Consider the following 20,532-nt stretch of genomic DNA (forward strand, 5'->3'; position numbering starts at 1 on the left):
GAGTGAACTGTGACCGATTTAGACAGTAATATGGTGGTAATATGTGTTCCACCCTCTATGTACGATTTTATTCTTGATTGTGTTGTTTTGCAGAACAGGTTCACATCAAATTCTATTGTAAAGGAGAATACTGAGTGTATACTTTATGTAAAATACCATGTAATATTATATTACATGGTATTTTATGTAATGGTATTCTAATATTATAGTGTATAATACAGTAATATTATAGGAGAAATACCATGTAATAAAGTTTTTTTCATCTTTCGCCTTCTGCTATATTAAACTATAACTGCTAACATTTACTTTTTTCTACACCATGTGTTTACTTATGCTAAAATTTAGACTTCCATTCACTTCTAAACATATGAAAATGAAGAACCGTTATACCCGCAATGTTCATCACAGCTTTGGGTCACGTCGGGCTTCCTGCGTAACAGCACACGGGAAGGAAGAGAGAGTGCGTTTAACTATAAACAACTTCCTCTTTAACGGGGTATTTTTGTTTCTCAGCAATGGCATCGCCCAGCACACTCCTGTCGGCAGAGCACTTCACGTGTTCCCTGTGTCTTGAGGTGTTCAACAACCCGGTCTCCACTCCATGTGGCCACAGCTTCTGCGTGGCCTGTATCAGCAGCTTTTGGGCACAAGGTGACCACTGTCTGTGTCCCAAGTGTGAAAAGAACTTCCTTGGAAGACCAGAGCTCTGTGATAACACCTTTGCCAGAGACATGGCTGAGCAGTTCAAGAGAATGACAGCTAGTGGATCTGATGTATCCATCCCTGGACCAGGGGAGGTGCCATGTGACATCTGCCCAGGAAGGAAGCTCAAGGCCCTGAAGTCCTGCTTAGTGTGTCTCACCTCCTACTGCAAGACCCATATTGAGCCCCATCAGAGGGTAGCAACACTGAAGAGGCATAAGCTCGTTGATCCCATCAATGATCTTGAAGACAGAATATGTAAGAAGCATGAGAGGTCTTTGGAGCTCTTCTGTAGGAATGACCAAGTGTGTGTGTGTGTGCTGTGCTATGAGACTGACCACAAGACCCATAACACTGTCCCAGTGGAGAAGGAGTGGACAGAAAGGAAGGTGAAGGAAAAAAAAAAAACTCTGTGATTTTATCCTATTGCCATATATTTGTATTTCAATCAACTAAATATTTCACTGTGCTTTAACAGTACAGTAAAACAGTTTGATTTTTGTACACAGACTAAATTGAGGAAGACTGAAGCAGAAGTTCAGCAGATGATTCAAGACAGGGTGAAGAAGTTAGAGGAGATTAAAGAGTCTGTAAAGCTCAGCAAGGTAAGTCTAAGAGTTGTGCTTATTTATACCAAATCAGAGTATGTGATGTTCAAAGCTACCCATATTTTACCATCAGGTCAACACAGAGAAGGAGATTGAGGATGGAATCCAGGTCCTCACCAATCTAATACAAGCCATTCAACAAACCCAAGTGGAGCTCATTGTCAAGCTGGAGGAGAAGCAAAGAATAGCTGAGAGGAGGGCTGAAGGACTTATTAAGGAGCTGGAGAAGGAAATCATTGAGCTTCAGAGGAGGAACACTGAGCTGGACCAGTTGTCGAACACTGAGGACTACATCCATGTTCTACAGGTCAGTGAACTCTGCTGCTCCTCCTTGGTCAATATAATTTTTCCAGATGTGTTATGATTGTGTCCTGCCTCCTGTTTTAGAGGTGTTCATCCCTTTGCACCCCTCCACACACCATGGACTGGTCTGAGATCACGGTTTATGCTGACCTCTGCATCAGTACCATAAGAGCTGCTGTGACGACAATAGAGAATCATCTCAACACTCTAGAGCACAAACTTTCCGAAAGAGGTATATATATATATATATATTTTTTTTTTTTTTTCTATTAAATTTTTCCTGATGTTGTACCTGATGAGTACCTTGCTGAGATGGTATGTGGAATCATCACCTCTCAGGTCCAGAGCTATGAGTTCTAATGCAGCTGTAGTTCTGCCAGTGTGGGCTTTGCATGTTCTCCTAGACACTTTGGGTTTCTCTCTTTATTCCTGTTACATTCTGAATTTAATTTTGTTCATTCTGAATTGCTTTGAGTCCAAACAGATGTTTGTGTGAGTGCCCAGAAATGGACTGGTGCCCAATGTAGGGTGGACACCAACTCACAGCATGTGACATTGTCAGTTTCCTTTTGAACTAGAAAGCTGCTTTGTTGTAATGAATGCATGAAATGGAAGTTCAAAAATGCTAGCTCTCAAGATAAAGCATTGTGATGATTTTCCTGAGAACTTCTAAAAAGTTGATTTTTATTTTTTTTTTAAAAACCCAAATAGAGCTCAAGAGGATCTTTTGTTATGCAGGTATAGTCAATTTTTTTTTTTTAGTAAATAAAAATTCACTGCTGCTCTATAGCGACTTTGTAATAATACAGTCTGTTTATTTGTCAGTATTTTCCTGCCTATCATGTTTAAGCTCACCATGTAGTGTCATGCTGAGTACTGACACATGTTTGTATTTTTCCAACAGGGGACGTGACTCTGGATCCCTGGACTGCAAACCCGTGGCTTGATGTTTCTGCAGATGGGAAACAGGTGAAGGATGGAGACAAACAGCAATGTTTTCCTGACAACCCGGAGAGGTTTGACACGGCACCTTGTGTCCTCGGGAAAGAGGGCTTCTCTTCGGGGAGGCACTACTGGGAGGTGGAGGTGGTGGGAAAGACTGCGTGGGATCTGGGCGTGGCCAGAGTGTCGGTCAAGAGGAAAGGTGTGGTCCGTCTGAGCCCAGAGGACGGCTTTTGGACCGTGTGTCTCAGGAGGGGCAATGAGTACAGGGCTTGTGACGAACAGGCTGTGCTCCTTCATCTGCACGAGAAGCCCCGTAAACTGGGTGTTTATGTGGACTGTGAGGAGGGACAGGTTTCCTTTTACAACGTTGATGCCAGATCTCATATCTACACTTTCTCTGGTTACAACTTCACTGAGAAGTTACTACCGTTGTTCAACCCTGATATGAACGATGATGGAAATAACAGGGCTCCTCTTGTTATTTCCCTTATCAACCACAAGGGAGGAGATGAATTTATACTCTAAAGCAGCTGTAATTTGTTTGTTTTTAAAAGTAATGGCAAGTGAAGACAGATTTATAGAATGTGAAGTTGGTGAGATTTTGTAGAATTTGAACTTCAGGCCAATTGTTGGTGTTAATATATTGTGACATGAGATTATTGTTAATTTTTCATGTCCTGTGGTTTTTCTATTTTATGTACTGTCAAACGAGAGTGAAGTTTTTTTGGTTTACATTTAAGAAATGGGGAAAAAAAAATAATCCTGGTAAAGGTGTATGTTTTTACAGGAAAATAAACATATATTTGCTTTCTTGACAGACTCGCTCATGTAAAATTGCAAACAGTGGCACTGAAAACTAAGTCCTTCGTATTTACACACTTCATGGGGTTCAACGTTGTGGTAAAATCGTTGCCCTCTTCACCTACCCATCCGTACACCCACTGCATGTTCTCCAGGTACACACACACACACACACATTTTCAGAACCGCTTGTCCCATACGGGGTCACGGGGAACCGGAGCCTAACCCGGCAACTCAGGGCGCAAGGCTGGAGGGGGAGGGGACACACTCAGGACGGGACGCCAGTCCGCCACAAGGCACCCCAAGCGGGACTTGAACCCCAGACCCACTGGAGAGCAGGACTGCGGCCCAACCCACTGCACCACCGCACCCCTTTGTTCTCCAGGTACTATTCACCCTTTCCTGTCCAGACATCATCCCTCATAATCTTATTTCAGACACAGGTGGCTACAGATGAATAAACAGGCTGATCAGATTAGTGCTGCAGCAACAGGCTGGCGAGCCGGTCAGTGGGGGAGGGGTTCCACACGATGACTGAGGAGCTGTCCGCATGCGGCCGAGGGTGCGGGTGACGCAACGGGCGACGGGAAGATAACTCATGTTAACCACACAGGCCAACGGACTGACAAACCTCGCATGAGGACAGACCTCAACTGTCACCTCTGTAGTTTCCTGATTCAACCATTTTCACAGCAGACTGTGTGTTTCCCAGGGATTATTTGTAGGGGAGAAAAGGGGTGGGGCTTATGTCTGTGGCTTTGTGCTAAAAACAGTGTCACGCACTGTCAGAGCACACGGATGACTGATCTGAATTTTCCTCACATTTTTGGTCATCGCTCGCCTTCTCTTCGAAACAGGTAAGTCTCTTAGCTTGACCTCACCTGATGTTGTCCACTGAACGCCGGGGCTCATCTACGGAGCCCAGCTGAGATGGAATACACGCAATATAGTGAGATATTAAGATCAAGTAATTTCACCAGTTTCCCCTCACAGCATAGTGCCAATGAACCGTATCTTATATTTATAGTAAATATAAATTTAATCTAATTGTGCCTCTTTTGTCATTATAAGTGTCATTATATAATTAATTTAATGTAATACTAAAAATGACCATTTTTAATAAAACAACTAAATATAATTAGCTATACTTAATATTTTTGATAATTATAATTGTATTTTTTCTTGGTCAGTGGGTGCATTTACTTTATCTAGCTGTGTTGTCACTTTGGACAACTTGTGTCACTCTAAGCCCATTGGCTGATGGGGTTTGGCTGACAGGGCTGCTTGTTGATTAGTCTGCTGGATTTCCACCGTTCCATGATACAGTGCATATGTCACGATGCACAACTGCTTTTCGCATTTCAACATCTGTATTTGTTATTCACTCATTCCTGAGTTATTTAAGCTTTATTTGCACAGACACACACTAATCTCGTTTGCAAATATGGGCAGCAGATGCTTTGCTGTGAGTGCTCTTTATTAGCCCAATTCTACAGGACACAAGAATTCTTAAACTGATGTAATAGTTAGGACTGCTGGTAGTGTAGTGGTTAGAGCTCTTGCCTTTGGACCTAAAGGTTGTGGGTTTGAGCCTTACCTTGAGCAAGGTACTTACCCTGAGTTGCTCTTGTATAATTACCCAGCTCTATAAAGGGGTAAATAACTGTAACCTTCACATTGTAAGTTACTTTAGAGAAAAGCATCAGCTAAATGTAAATATTTATATTGTTCTCCCTGTGTTAGATATTACACATGTGAATCAGCTCAGTATTTTCTGTGTATGACTTCTGGGTGTGAGAAAGTGCAAAGGCTCTGGGATTATACACTGATTGGGTAAATAAAAACAGTTATTGATTTTGGAAAACATTTGGGATTTCTTTTAAAATATTTTCTGGACTGGGGGGTGTGGTGGCGCAGTGGGTTGGACTGGGTCCTGCTCTCCTGTGGGTCTGGGGTTTGAGTCCCACTTCGGGTGCCTTGTGATGGACTGGTGTCCTGTCCTGGGTGTGTCCCTTCCCCCTCTGGCCTTACACCCTGTGTTGCTGGGTAGGGTCTGTGACCCTATATGGGACAAGTGGCTCAGAAAGTGTGTGTGTGTATTTTCTGGACTTTTTTTGGAACAACTAAATACCAGAGTATGCTAATTTTGTTGTGTGGTGATGACAGTGTTGTCAGTACAGCCCACCTATAGCTCAGCCTGCCTTGCAATGCCACTGGCTGTGGATGAGACAGCTGGAGACCTCCCAGTGAGGGATGTGGGTTCAAGGGGAGGGCTGATACCTGCACTACTTGGTAAGTGAAAATTTGTGTTTATCAGCATGTAAACGTGGAAGTTTTTGACAAGCAGCCATGATTGACTTTGAGTGCTGGTGTTCATGTCTGTTACTTGCTAATTGCCTTTCAAAGCTACGGATTCCACCAGGGATGTGAGGTCATGGAGGAAGCCCCAGGTGCTGAAGATAAAAGGCGAGTTGTGAAACGGGGGGTGTTTGACTTCATGTCCCCATTTTCACTTCTCTTTTATATCTATGCGCTCTGGTTTCCTCCCACAGTCAACAGATAAGAGTTTAGGATGACTCTAAAGTGCTAATACTGTGTGTGCATTGAGTGAATTGTGATTGTCCTGCCATGGACTGATGCCCATCCAAGGTGTATCCTCCCTCAATGCCTTGGGTCTCTGGGATGACCGTGACCATGCTGGGGAGGGTACTCATGATGAATACATTAATGAATCTTCTCATTGCATGTTTCCAGATCGCCGCCACACATTCCATATTCCAAGGGAGCAGCTGGAGGATCAATGCTTTCGCTTGCAAGAAGAGAACACTCTGCTGAAACAGCACAGTCGTGCTCAGGAGTTGAAGATGCGCAGGTACAGATGTAAACAGGGAGAAAAACTACACACCCTGGATCCAGGTATGCAGTTTGCTCTGGTTCTGATGGCAGAAACTGATCAAGATCAACGGTAGGCGACGCCCGTGTTTCTTCAGGATGTCGACGAAGCTGATGCGTCTTCAGAGGGGCCGTCCTGGGACAGCTGGCGCACGGGAGAGGGAGCTGGATGAAACCATTCAGGAGTTGGAGGCACGCGTGGCCACCCTAGAGAGCCAGAAAGGAATGCTGCAGAGCAAGCTGAACCTGGCCAGGCAGCACATCATGGACCTGGGGGGCAGGAGCCACTACCGTCCTAAAGGTAGGGGGAGACATTGTCTCAACAGAAGGGCTGTGGATCTAAAGGGATCACATACCAAGGGAGGGTAATGGGAAGTAAAATTATTTACACCAAATTACAGTATACAGATGCATCCACATCCCCTGTAATTTCCAGGATTTACAACATGCAGTTTTGGCATTTTATGTGTCATATACATGAAAACAGAGTCCTTCTCTTAAAGCTGGACCTTCAGTGAAAGATTTGATGTGCACCATTTGGAGTTACACAGCACTGCCCCACTCTGACTTTGTATATGCTCATAGACTTCAGTTAAACATGAGCTGACCTTAGGTGAACAGATATCGGAATGACGATATTATTTTTTTGGTATATTTTCCAGAATAAAAAAAGAAAGTGGTTACTGGGCAAATGAAAGATTTTCTTTTATTTTATTTTTTTAATCGCTTAATTAAAATTTTTAAATTAAATTCATTTTTAATTAATTTAAAGTGATTTTCAAACATTTAAATCTCCATAGACAATGTTTTTTTTTTTTTTTTTTTTTTTCTGGAATTGGAAAGAATCATGATATTCTTAGCACCAGCTTTTTATGTACTTTCTGTGCCTGTGTGTGTGCGTGCATAAATGTGCATCACTTTCATGTTTTATTTCAGGAAGAGGTCCAGGTGGAGGGGGTGAAGTCCGGCGGGCAGCGCAAACAGCACCACCACGCTGCGAGTTAAGCTACCAAGAAGACACTCATGGAGAGATAGAAAGACCGTGAGTTCGCTGACGAATGTTCATTGTACATAATAAACTAGGCTGGAATATCCTGTAAAACCAATTTTCCTTTGTGTGTTTAAACTTAATGCTTTAAACTTACTGCTGTTTTCTTCTTAACCAGTATACAGGTAAGTCACTATTATAAATGAACACAACTATTTCATTATGGGGGGGCGCAGTGGGTTGGACCAGGTCCTGCTCTCCGGTGGGTCTGGGGTTCGAGTCCCGCTTGGGGTGCCTTGCGGCGGACTGGCGTCCTGTCTTGGGTGTGTCCCCTCCCCCTCCTGCCTTACACCCTGTGTTACTGGGTAGGCTCCGGTTCCCTGTGACCCCGTATGGGACAAGCGGTTCAGAAAATGTTTGTGTGTATGTATTTCATTATGGGAATTCTAATGTACACCTTCACTCACTCATTATCATTAACCACTTTTCCAAGTTATGGTTGCAGTTCCAAAGCCCATCCTGGACGCACAGGGCATTAAATAAGTCAGGTCCATCAGACCTTTTTCCCGTAATTCCCCTCCCTGACGCTCTTCATCCCGCTCCTTTCTTCTCCCCCTGTGGCTCCCCCTGGTCTTGCAGCTCCAGTGGAACAGACACACAGCAGGTCAGGATGGCTGAGCTGGAACTTGCCACCCATTTCCTGAGGGACACGCTGAGAGAGAGGGACAGGGAGTTTGAGGATGCCATGAGGGAGCTGAGGAAACAGCAGGCAGAAGGACACAGGTGTGAAAATATTGCCAAGTCTGGAAGCAGTAAAGGATGTTAATGTAACGTAAACCTTAAGATCCCAAGACTTACCGTATTGCTGATCACTCTAAGCAACGCAGAGTGAATAGATTCACCAAACCCAACTATATGAATAGGTGTAAAAAAATGTAAAATGGTAAGTTTACATGGATTGGTACAGTAAGTCATGCATTTATATTTATTCATTTAGCTGATGGTTTTCTCCAGAGCAATTTACAATGTTAAGCTGCTAACGGCTATTTACCAATTTTACAGCTGGGTAATTTTACTAGAGCAATTTAGGGTAAGTACCTTGCTCAAGGGCTCTATAGCCGGAGGTGAGATTCAAACCTGTGACCTTTAGGTCCAAAGGCAGCAGCTCTGACTGCAACACTTTCAGCTGCTCCGTTCATACAATGAACAAGTGGCAATTTACCTTATTGTCATACATAGTAATGTACTCTGTTTTGTGTAATATTTTAATTACCAATTTTTAAAAGTGGTCTCGTGCTTTAATTTTCTGTCTTACACAGTTACAAAATTAAACAAATTTGCTCAAATTAATCAAATGATAGAAGTAATTTTCAGACAGTACTTTGGGTTTTTTTTGTTTTTTTTTTTTTTTTTTTTTTTAAACATTTGGGTGTGGGTGTATTGCAAGAAGGGGGTGCGGTGGCGCAGTGGGTTGGTCCGCAGTCCTGCTCTCCGGTGGGTTTGGGTTTCGCGTCCCGCTTGGGGTGCCTTGCAACGGACTGGCGTCCCGTCCTGGGTGTGTCCCCTCCCCCTCTGGCCTTACGCCCTGTGTTGCCGGGTAGGCTCCGGTTCCCCGTGACCCCGTATGGGACAAGCGGTTCTGAAAGTGTGTGTGTGTGTGTGTGTGTGTGTGTGTGTGTGTGTGTGTGTGTGTGTGTGTGTGTGTGTATATTTCTTGTATGCCTGTGCCTCCTTGTCTGTGTCACATATGAGTTCCTTCTTCCCCCCACAGAATGGCAATAAAGGAGAATGTGGATGCAATTCGACTACAGAAGCAGCTTTCAGAGAAGGGAACTGCGCTGCTGGTTATGCAGGAGAAGTTCAACGTGCTGCAGGAGGTGAGGGTTGAACGCAACGTGGTCTGTGATCGTATTGCTGAGAACTTCTTGTCCAGGGAGGCAGAACCAGCTCCCTTGGTGGGACGCAAATGGTGTGATTGATCCAAACTGACTCAGCCTTCATAATGTCTTCCCTTACAGACGTACGAAGCCCAGCTGGAGGAGGTGAGAGGGATGTTTGCACAGCACACCTCTCAAAATGGTGTAAAGAACAGGGATCTCTCTGTGATACACTCAGACTGCACCAAAATACCCAACTTGTAAATAGACAGGAAATATTAGCTGCTTTATCAAGTGTGAAAATAACATTTTCATTTTAACAGTCATTTCATATGGCGTGTTTCTAATTACTTCAAAATCGGAATCCTAATTTTGATAAGATTAACATTTATTAAATAAAAAAGAGCTGATGTAGTGTTTTGTATAACTTCTCATTTTCACAATTTAATGGAGATTTTTTTCTTTTTTACATTTTGCTGATTTGCTATTACGCATTATATTTTATGTTGTAAATTACGTTGCATTGATTTATGAGTTATATTTAACTTAATACTTTAAATAAAGGTGAAATTACTTTTACTGACAATGGAGAACTATCTATCTATTTTTAACCTCTGTGGAAGAGTCAAAAGTCACTTAAAGAGAGTCAGCAAATCCTACTGAATAAAGTTGAGGAACTGACGGAGCAGCTAAAACAAGAACGACTAAAGGCACTGACTCTGGAAGGGCAACTCACTACTGCCACCCTCTCACTGCAAGCCTCGGAGGAGGTACTGCGGCACATCTATCTGTCTGTCTGTCGTCTGTCCGTCCGTCCATCCGTCCACTTATTTACATATTCATTGCAGTTATTGCATTAGTGGAATGAGAACTCATAAATTGTGTCCCACCTTATATGCTTTATAAGAGCATGCTACACTAAATGAATCATAAAATGTGTAATATCATTGTCCATCTTTAATTTTATCTGCTTTCAACTCTGTGAAAGTACAGTCATTCCACACTTTGTCCAGTCTTCTTAGATATATAAATATATGTCCATTTCTTTGTTTCTCAGCTCCAAGAACGGGTGGCTGACCTGGAAGGGGAGAGGGACCTGCTGAAGGAGAGTTATGACCGACTGCTGCACAGGTGAATTTTGTGAGGGGAGGCACACAGATAGGTGCACTGCTGGTGTCATTTGGCAACGACTAACTAAAGAAGTGCCAAAATAAAATGTTTATCATACATATATACATTAGAACACATTGTTCAGATAATCACAGGCATAAATGCATACAGTTCTAGTATGGTCGAAGTGAGGCTGTAAAAATCGCAGGTAGACACATCTCCATGTTGTTCTCATAGATTGTTTGCTTTCCCTGCTCTCCCATTCAGCACCATGTCCACCCAGGATGAGCAGAATAAGCCTGACAGGCACCTGGAAAAGCAGTCTGGTGGCCACCAGAAGAAGGAGCAGATGGAAGGGGATGGGTGGAGTGTGGAGCAGCGCAGGCTGCAGGAGCAGCTGAGAGCTGAGCAGGAGGAGAAGGAGAGGCTGGAGAATGAGAGGGAGAGGATGCGATGGGAGAAAGAGAGGATTATGGAGGAGCAGCAACGTGACAGGGGTCAGCAAATATATTTATATATATTTATGTATATATAAATATATTCAAATATATATTTATATTTAATTGTTGTGGTTAATCTGTTTGAGTAATCTCTGGCACAAGAATTTCCTTCGAGATGAATAAAGTTTTATCTTATCTTAAAATTACCTGTGTGTGTTTATACGGGGCTGCTGTGAAACCCTTATGTCCGTTAATTTTACAACAAAACTTTTTTTTTTTTATGACAATCAGTGTTTCTCATGTGATAGGTGTGTAATGACTAATTCCGTACTGCATGTTGCTTTAGAGGAAATCGTGTGTGTGGTAGAAACACACAAGTAGTGCAGGTGTAAAAATAAGTGAACCCCAAGTTGAACCGGTTAAACCAAGATTCAGGGGTGTAAATAATAGTCATTTATTCATTTATATGTTTAAGATTTAACATTTAGATTTTATAAGTTTAATAATTTGTACAAGAATATTGACCATCCCTGTAGGGTTCATATACTCTCAAGCAGTGCTGTCTGTTTGGGTACACATTGGCAGATTTCTAGTTACTTTAAAACTACTATATTTATTTGCACACTTACATATCTTTATATGTTTGAGACATACACTCTTCAGTAATAGTCAATTACTTCAGTACTGGTTTATTACTGCAAGACTGCCCTTGTGTCTATCAAGGGCAGCCATAGTTTGCTGTTCTCTGTCCTTCATAAACAAAGTCCCCCCCCAATTTATTATGCGAAGTATAATTTCTTCAGTGCTTAAAGACATCCCTTCATATAACATCACAGAGATGTCAGAGAAACTGCAGGAAAAGATTTGGTCCCTAGAACAGGAGGTCCTGTGCTACCAAAAGGAAGTGGCATCACTGCAAGGAAGACTGGACTCTGTGACAAAGGTACCACAAAGAACACAGACTAACTGGTCTTTGTGACGTATCGTTCTTGGTGAGAAGTTCTATCGCCTCTGTTTTCCCCTTTTGTCCTTCTGTCTCCTTCAGGAGTTTGACATGAGTGTGGAGGACCTCAGCGATACACTTCTGCAGATCAAGGTGTGTATGTTGTTCAGTAAACTGTAATGTCAAACTTTTTATTTTAACATTAATAGCATAAATTTGTACTTGAAGAATCAGACACAGGAGTAGTAAAATTTCAGTAATGTTTATTTCTGGGGTCTAATTTACACAACTATATAACGTCTTAAATTCAGAATTGTAAAAGGAACACTATCAGCATTAGGAACGCACACCGTCAGTTAAAAACAGCACTTCATGATCTTTATTGAACACACACACACACACACACATTTTCAGAACCGCTTGTCCCATACGGGGTCACGGGGAACCGGAGCCTACCCGGTAACACAGGGCGTAAGGCCGGAGGGGGAGGGGACACACCCAGAACGGGACGCCAGTCCGTCGCAAGGCACCCCAAGCGGGACTCGAACCCCAGACCCACCGGAGAGCAGGACTGTGGTCCAACCCACTGCACCACCGCACCCCCTCTTTATTGAACAATAAATACCACATAATAATAGCGCATAATAAAGTAATACAGTTTCTAGTTACTGAGCCGGGTGAGAATGTAATAATTTTCCCTGATCCAAAAGGCTTTCAGGCTGAAGCGTGAGGAGCAAGAAAAACTCCATTTCCCAGGAGCTGATGGAACATCGGAGGAACAGTTCCGGGAACTGGCCAGTCTACGGGCCTCACATGCGGAGACGGTTTTAGAGCTGCAGAAGACCAGAGAAATGTTGCTGTTGCAAAGTCGCATCAACAGTGATTTTCAGGTGCAAATAGTTGCATTTGCACAAGAACACATTTACACTAAATACAAAATAAAAATATACTTAGTAACTTGTGTACACACACACACACACACACATTTTCAGAACCGCTTGTCCCTTACGGGGTCACGGGGAACCGGAGCCTACCCGGTAACACAGGGCGTAAGGCCAGAGGGGGAGGGGACACACCCAGGACGGGACGCCAGTCCGTCACAAGGCACCCCAAGCGGGACTCGAACCCCGGACCCATCGGAGAGCAGGACTGTGGTCCAACCCACTGCGCCACCGCACCCCCCTATAACTTGTGTATGTACAAGTAAACATATAGTTCAGCAATATTTGTTTTGGATGGAGAACTCATTATAATGAAGATATTTTATTGCTAGAAATCTGAGGAGGGGCCAACTATCCTTACAAAGTTTAAGGAACTTAATGCAGACTGTTGTATTAAGTATGTTGCTGAATGAATGGGGTTAATGTTCCAGAACAAATAGATTTCCAAATAATATATAAATATGTCACCCCAAGTGTATGAACTTCAAAACCGCTCCCGTTTTACACCAGTCAGAGTTAAGGAGTTTGACGGAAAAAGCAGAGAAGGAGCGAGAGGAGAACAAAAAGAGGATGATGGAGAAGGACAAGCTACTGGAGAGAAGAGCCCAGAGGATCACTACTTTACAGGGTGAGAAAAACACAGTTACAATTTTTACTTTTGAGAACATCAAGAGCTTAATCTATGATATTTTAAAATATGCGCAATTTACTGTCTGTGATTCCTGTTTTACTACATGCAATTAATGAACCTGTGATTTATACCATTTTTTCTTGTTTTTATTTATTTTATTTATATTGCGTGGTTAGTGTTATCACTATTAACTCATACTGAAGGTACATTTCCATACAGAATTTGAGTGTGTAGTTAATTATTAAATGTGTCATGTCATGAATTATAATCCATGCGTGATTGGTTCTTGCTGGAGAATGGGGCACAACTGAGTTGAACTGGGCCACAACCTGTTGTGTGGTTGGGCTTTTACAGCTGCCTGTCTGTCTGATTCTCTCCTGCCTTTAGCTCAACTGAAAGACTTGGCCTACAGCCCAAAGAGCTACAAACGGACAATTCCAATTCAGTACACTTGGTCAGGTGACATTCAGGAAGCGGCTGAATCGACAGAATATGATACCACGTTTGGACAACTTCAAGCAGGGGAGTCTTTGCTGGAGATTCACTTGAGGGGTGCCAGCTTCACCCCTGTGGGGCTTCGAACCATGAAGTATGGGTTACAAGATAGCAAGCATGAAGGTGTTGGCCAGGAGGTTGTGACATTTTGCACCTATTCCCTTTTGGACTTTGAGATGCATGCCACTCCTCTCATATCAGGACCCCAGGCCAATTATGGTTTCACATCCCGCTACCCGCTATCCCCACGGGATATTGATAGGCTTATAGGTAGAGGGGGTGGAGTCAGGGTGGAACTCCACCAGTCACTCGGTGGGGTTAAGTTCACTACCTGTGGCATCACTTGGATCCCTCTGTCTGGAGCTGTGGCGAAGAGGGGTGAGCGAGTGACTGGCAGGGCCAACATCACAGGTGAGGGCTGAACACCACATGATCATCTTTGAGTTGAACATGTTTCGAAGAATGTGCCTATAACAGCATTTGTGGAGGGAGGAGGAGCTGGAATTGCCTGTAAAAGAGGAGGGGACGTCAAACTGTCTCTAGCAAAGACAGAATCTGGAACTGTAGAAGAGCAGGGGGCTTGAACCACATCTTCTGAAGTCAGAGGAGTGTGAAGTAACATCACTACATATATTTAATATTATAGGTGTTTTCACTGTACTCCTGGTACTGTACTTTAATGTAATATTATGGTAGTATAAGGTCCAACATTTCAGTTTTCAAACCTCCAAAAAAGGTCGGGATGAGGAAGTCGTGGGAGTACTGGAGTTCTGGGTGCGTCTGTATCAGCCGGTAGAACCAGCTGAAAGACAGGGGGACAGATGGACAAACACACTCCCAGGCATGAGGGCAACGCTGACCTGGCAGGACAGTGCAAAAGAGGTAACCATGCAGGGCACTCTGATGGCAGTTGCAGGGTGCTTTCTATTACATTCACCACAACGTATGATTAGGTGTGAAATATAAAATTTCATTGGGTACGATATATGAAGTAACAACTGATAATGTAGTCTGATAGAAGATTAATATACAGTGTTCCAAACCTATAGAGCCAAACATCCACACTCCAATTTGCTTTTGAATTACTGAATAGCCTCTTTTTTCCCATGTCCTTAAACATGGCTCATGACCATTTGTGCTCTCCACTCAAAGAAGATGTTTGACTTCGGTGGAGGAATTCCTAATGAGCTGGAAGTGCTGATGGAGCGATGTGTGGGCCTCAGGGCACGCTGGCCAGGACTACTTCCGGATGCCTACTTGCTGTACCGTCTCTATGACTTGCCTCCACACGCTACTGCTACTATTCACTGTTCCTCGGATCCTGTGTTCAATGACTCCGCCTCATACCCGCTGGCTGTGACCCGAGACGTGTTGGCCTACCTTCAGGAAGGCAGCTTGTGGGTCTATGTATTTGATGACAGCGATGACAGGACACCACCATCCTACTTGGCCAAGAGTCCAATCCCCCTAAGGGCACTGGCTATGGGCAGACACATCAGAGGTAGGGCCACTGGTTCTGAAACTCAGCAAACTGGTGTTTGTTCTCAACTGAATTCCAGTTTCTCCAAGTGTGCTCTCTTGATCTGCTGTTCAACCAGCTCTTATTTTCTCCTCCTTTTTTCCAAGTGACTTTCTTCTGCTTTTGGTAAATTCCAGGAGACTTTGTGCTCAGGGATACAGGTGGCAGCCCAAGAGGTATGGTGAGAGTGTCCCTCCATTGGAGATACCCCTTCCAGGCGCCGGAAGCACTGCAGAGGTTGACGGATGTTGGCAGAGATGAAAGACAAATGGAAAGGAGAACAGAGAAAAGCAAAACTCTGCAGAGACCCATCGCCAAACCCAGGGTGAAGCGATATTTGGCTTTACATATGTGTGTCAGTTTGTACAGTTGGGTTTCATGACATAAGTTAAAAGAACTCTGACTGTAATGTTTTAAAAACTTCAGGTTTGTGGCATGTAAACAAGGAATAACATTTTGAAGGTGGACTTTATGGATATTAATTATAATTCATTTAGGTTTGTTAGCTTATTAATTACAAATACAGATCTTGATGATTACATGAACATTACAGAAATTATTCTCATTTTATTCATTAATTGCCCAGAAGTCTTTTTCCTAAATTACATCTCAGAATTACCATTTTCGTTTATAAAACTCATTGTGAAGTTATGCATGCTAATGAAAATCTTTATGATTTTCATTTCATTCTTAACAAAAATTTGTCTTTTTTTACTGCAAAGTCAAAGGTAGCTTTGCCAACACTGGAGGTGGATGCTGTGCACAGAGAGATACAGAGGAAGGTCAGTCACATACATCTGCTCATTGTCACTGATAAACCTTCACACACAGACACACACACACATGCACTCCTGCACAGAACCAAGGGTACACTGTTACATGCATGCAAGACTATTTTAATACACCATTCAGTGTGGGGAAAAAGATGAAACATCCACCATACAGACTCATATGTAATAATGCTTAATGTCTGGTACTTTTTTCTAATATATGATGGATGCTTCTGCTCCTAGCCTATGCCTCCAAAACTCAGGCTGAGAAGATCCAAACAAGCCACCTCTACTAAATCACATGGGCAAGATAGAGGCTCCCCTACTTTGCCATCAAGTGAACAAGATGCACCATCCCTCTTCACTCCAAAAAGAGATCATTCCACACCCTTCCAATCTCCTGCCAGAAAGAGAGCCACACCGCTCAAGTCTTCGGTGTCAGATCAATCCACACCCTTCATATCATCCATGGCAGTAAAGGCAGCATCCCTTCCCCCTTCCCCAGGTTCTAGAAAAAATGCCTTAACTGGCTCAAAACATGAGGTGATTGACCTATGTGTTTTAACGTAATACTCTGTATGCACATTGGCACTACTTCATTCATTACTTCAGGTACAACAGGATGGATTAGTAAGAGATGAAGATACTCATAAAAATTGTCTAAAACCAACCAACATTACCGAGAGAAACCAAGCATATGAACTTTAAACTAAGCTCAATAAGGAAGTCAGAGAGAAGACTGATACTCAAGAAGGTTCATAAGACTGAATGAGAAAAATTAAAAGTAAATCTAACGTAAGAGTAAATTAGGACCGGAAAAGGGGTAATTTCAGTTAGCAGCAGGGAGAGAAGAAGACTAGATTAGAAGATAGTCTAGACATGAGTCTGAGGGATTCCTACAGGAAAATGAGGGTTTCTGGAAACACAAAAAAGTAAGAGAGAATTAAAAATCAGAAGTTATGTGGAAACAAAATTCTAACATTGATGTGAAGAATTTGACCAGGTCTGTCTGCAACCATCCACATAGGAGGGCGTGTCCCTGGAGGAGGAACTGCAGGCAAAGGAAGAAGCACAGGAACCATGGAGAAGTGAGAAACATGACTACTTTACTGTTTGCCTCTCATTCTATTGAAAACAGTAAATTATTTATTGGTATCTTGTATACTTTAAATTCACCATAAGGTCTATCAAATTAAAAAAAAAAAACCCTGTCATATTGACACCTTTATCAGAGATTATGGCATTATGTATACTTTCCCCACACAGATCGCCTGGATAGTGATGTAATGGAATCCAGCGAATCAAGAGCATCCTCTGGCAGTGATGTTGTCATCATACCACAACCTCGTCAGTCTATTTCAAAGGTACAGGTAATACAGGCTGGGCATGAAAGCATAGAGAGAGTAAGACCAGAGCAATATAGTTGTGAGAAAAAACTTCGAATTATCTGAATTTCAGCATGAATGACTCCTAAAATGTGACCTGATCATCATAACAGTAAATAAAGACAGTCTTACTGAACAAGACAGTCTACTCAACCTACAACATCATAAGAGATCAGGTGAAATCCACATCTGAACTGATTAGAACATGTGACTCAGTGACTGGAATGCCTGATTCCATTTACCCACTTTTCAAGATGTCATTATCCTGGACTATTCCAGACAAGAGTTTTACCTTAAACACTGATCTCTTTCTCTTCCCGTGTCCTTCATCAGGGAAACAGACTGCGAGTGGAGATTCTCTCTCTCTCTTTCCATCCAACGTCTCGTGTTGCCCTTGATCAATCAGTACAGCGTGTCTATGTTGAGTATCGCCTTTTGGACGTCCCTATGGAGACCACGGAGACCCCCATGTCTTTGCGGAAACCAACTGCCGGGGAGGAAATACACTACAACTTCACAAGAGGTGCGTATATTGATCTGATTGTGTTGGGCTTCTGTGTACAGAACTTGTATCTAGTCCCAGAAACTCTTTCAGCATGCCCTTTCTCTCACATTTGGAAATGTATAAAGTACTCATGAGAGCCACAACATTATTAGTGAAAATAACACAAACTTTTGAGTGTGCTTTTCAGGCATTGATCTGATTATATGAGTCAGTATTGTTGACCTCTCTTAGCTTGTCTCACTATAATAGGTATGAGCTGTGATAGATATACATTTCTCTTCTGGTATTTCACATCCTTCTTCCATTCTTGTGTACCAGTGATCTATGTGGATGGTGCCGAAGCAGCTCCACTCAGACAGTACCTCTACACCATGCTGGAAGGCACTGATCCCAACCAGGGGAGGTACTGTGCAGTGTGTGCTTAGAAACCTTGATTCATCGATTATGACAACTATCCAGTGTGTGTCTGACTATAATGGCACACGTCAAACAGTTACATGACTGTTCACTATCTATTTTACTCTAATATTATGGTTATTTTAATATACCTAGCAGATCAATAGACACAGGAGCTGCTGTGGTTTCAACATTGATGTCTCATACTCTTCAAATCTGTGGGTCAATCTAGGCTGAAGTTCACAGTGGTGAGTGAACCTATGGATGAGCAGGAGGAGGAGTGTGTAGATGTTGGCTATGCCTACCTGGACTTGAGGGAACTGCTCCTAACAGGAACTGATGTCATTGAGCGTGATATTGACAGTAAGATATTGCTGGAAATAATGAAAGACTATAGGGTAATAGTGGGTAGTTGACTGACCTTTTCTCATTGGCCTTTGCCCTCTACCTTTGTCTTTACTTTCTTCCCCATTTGTGACACTCCCCATGTAGCCAACCTCATTTCTCAATACCAGTAAGGCATTTGAATTTCTACAGAACAAAATGAATTACAGATAAAATAGAAATAGAATTTCAACTCATATTTAATTCTTTCATAATTGAGGTTGACCATTGAAAGTTTAGTGAAGCCCAGAACCTCAGCTATAGCTAAATAGTCGTGCTTTTTTTCCTTTAAATTCTCTTTTGTTGGTAAAATATAAATAGGAGTTCATAGAAAATAATGTAAAATATGCAAGTAATGTAAAATATCTTGTGTTAGTTTACCTGCTAAAACCCAAATGTAAAACAATTTCGAAAATGTACAGAAGTCTGATTTCTTTCTGAAATATTCTGACTTAACGAGAAAAAAGAAACTTAAAGAAATAAATTATGAGAAAACTATACTTAAATATTGATGTTTGAACTATTGCATTTTTTAATGTACAGTGTATTCTGTAATTTGATTTTTCTGAGTTTCCTGTATTTCCTAAAACTGTTCTCTTTTTCTTAATAAACTCCCCATGGGCCAGTTGTCAGTGTGGGTGATGGGGTGGATGTGGAGGTGGTCGGCAAGCTGAAGGTGACTCTGGAGGCGGCTCACACCCTGACGGGGATATACTGGGAGTTCCAGAGCCAGCGAGACAGGGAGGCAGAGGAGGACAGAGAAGAGGGAGAGGAAGAGGGTGGAATGCAAGAAGAAGATGTGGAGCCTGTCCGAGCAGATAATAATAGCGATGATGATTATCGTGACTTCTAAAACAAATTTAAGTATATATTTTGTAAATTTAAGCATCTGTCTTTCTTAAAAAGGGCCTGTAATACTTGTATTAAAATTTATTAATTGAAATCCTCATGAAGTGTATTTTTCCAAAGCCTTCAGCACAAAGCAGGAACTGTGGAGGTGTGGATAATCCGCATGTTTTAGAATGATTTGAAAAAATATATATATTTTTTAAATAATTAATTAAATAATAATTATGTTATATTAATACTTTTATTGTACTATTAAATATACTACTACATTACCAAATTAGTAAATAATTGACAGATGGATTTACTGAGTGGGTTCAAAGTAACAGTAAAGAGTGGGATTCAAACATATAACTGCTGTATCCAGTGGACAAGCTGACCCAAGAAATTTGAGTTTCATCTGTGATGCTGTAGGAATGGAAGCAAATGGGGAAAAAATAGAATGACAGTTGTGCTTGAGACAATGCTATTTTGGTATCCTTATCTACAAATACACACACACACACACATTATCAGAACCGCTTGTCCCATACGGGGTCACGGGGAACCGGAGCCTACCCGGCAACACAGGGTGTAAGGCCAGAAGGGGAGGGGACACACCCAGGACGGGACGCCAGTCCGCCACAAGGCACCCCGAGGAGGACTCGAACCCCAGACCCACCAGAGAGCAGGACTGCAGTCCAACCCACTGCGCCACCGCACCCCTCCTATCTACAAATATGCAATCTTTTTTTAATATAGAAATGCATTTTATAATTTCGTACACTGAGTTCTGTTAAAGTCATAAAATAGTCTCAAAATAAAAAATATGGCATTATTAAATGACATTCCAGCATTATCAAAGACACCCAAACACCTTCTTATGATTATGCTCATTCAACAGGCAGTGGTTCTAAATTTTTTAAAACCTGTGCTATTACAAGGGATACATACTGGTTAAAGAGTTAAATGCATTATTGGTGAATTTGCAGTCACTCAATATGCACATATGAGATTTGGCCTTTACATCATAAAAAGATACCTGTTCCCATTCATAACTCACATACACTCC

At 42.3% G+C, this 20,532-nt stretch overlaps 2 protein-coding genes across 2 annotated transcripts; both read left to right on the top strand.

Annotated features, from left to right (window-relative positions):
• Positions 1 to 504: 504 nt before the first annotated feature.
• LOC114911929 (E3 ubiquitin-protein ligase TRIM39-like) lies at positions 505 to 3,083 on the top strand. Its single transcript, XM_029256444.1, has 6 exons — positions 505 to 1,091; positions 1,212 to 1,307; positions 1,384 to 1,617; positions 1,698 to 1,845; positions 2,325 to 2,351; positions 2,518 to 3,083. The coding sequence occupies exons 1-6, from the start codon at positions 516 to 518 to the stop codon at positions 3,081 to 3,083; spliced, it is 1,647 nt and encodes a 548-aa protein (XP_029112277.1). The 5' UTR covers positions 505 to 515.
• A 2,483-nt stretch (positions 3,084 to 5,566) lies between these two features.
• LOC114911930 (protein fantom-like) lies at positions 5,567 to 19,488 on the top strand. The gene is made up of 27 exons (XM_029256445.1): positions 5,567 to 5,651; positions 5,766 to 5,825; positions 6,114 to 6,231; positions 6,350 to 6,552; positions 7,188 to 7,293; positions 7,885 to 8,022; positions 9,011 to 9,116; positions 9,258 to 9,281; positions 9,740 to 9,886; positions 10,174 to 10,247; positions 10,494 to 10,723; positions 11,503 to 11,609; positions 11,712 to 11,762; positions 12,320 to 12,499; positions 13,061 to 13,178; positions 13,569 to 14,087; positions 14,413 to 14,558; positions 14,829 to 15,177; positions 15,333 to 15,520; positions 15,918 to 15,977; positions 16,209 to 16,508; positions 16,993 to 17,053; positions 17,232 to 17,329; positions 17,684 to 17,873; positions 18,174 to 18,258; positions 18,484 to 18,614; positions 19,262 to 19,488. The coding sequence occupies exons 1-27, from the start codon at positions 5,567 to 5,569 to the stop codon at positions 19,486 to 19,488; spliced, it is 4,101 nt and encodes a 1,366-aa protein (XP_029112278.1).
• Positions 19,489 to 20,532: the final 1,044 nt, after the last annotated feature.

This window comes from Scleropages formosus, chromosome 11, assembly GCF_900964775.1.
Source record: "Scleropages formosus chromosome 11, fSclFor1.1, whole genome shotgun sequence".
Classification (NCBI taxonomy): domain Eukaryota; kingdom Metazoa; phylum Chordata; class Actinopteri; order Osteoglossiformes; family Osteoglossidae; genus Scleropages; species Scleropages formosus.

Coding starts and splice junctions, on each gene's coding strand:
- LOC114911930 (XM_029256445.1), top strand. CDS start 5,567: ATGCCACTGGCTGTGGATGAGACAGCTGGAGACCTCCCAGTGAGGGAT. Junction 5,652..5,765: donor GCTGATACCTGCACTACTTG/GTAAGTGAAAAT, acceptor TGCCTTTCAAAG/CTACGGATTCCACCAGGGAT. Junction 5,826..6,113: donor CCAGGTGCTGAAGATAAAAG/GCGAGTTGTGAA, acceptor GCATGTTTCCAG/ATCGCCGCCACACATTCCAT.
- LOC114911929 (XM_029256444.1), top strand. CDS start 516: ATGGCATCGCCCAGCACACTCCTGTCGGCAGAGCACTTCACGTGTTCC. Junction 1,092..1,211: donor AGGAGTGGACAGAAAGGAAG/GTGAAGGAAAAA, acceptor TTTTGTACACAG/ACTAAATTGAGGAAGACTGA. Junction 1,618..1,697: donor ACTACATCCATGTTCTACAG/GTCAGTGAACTC, acceptor CTCCTGTTTTAG/AGGTGTTCATCCCTTTGCAC.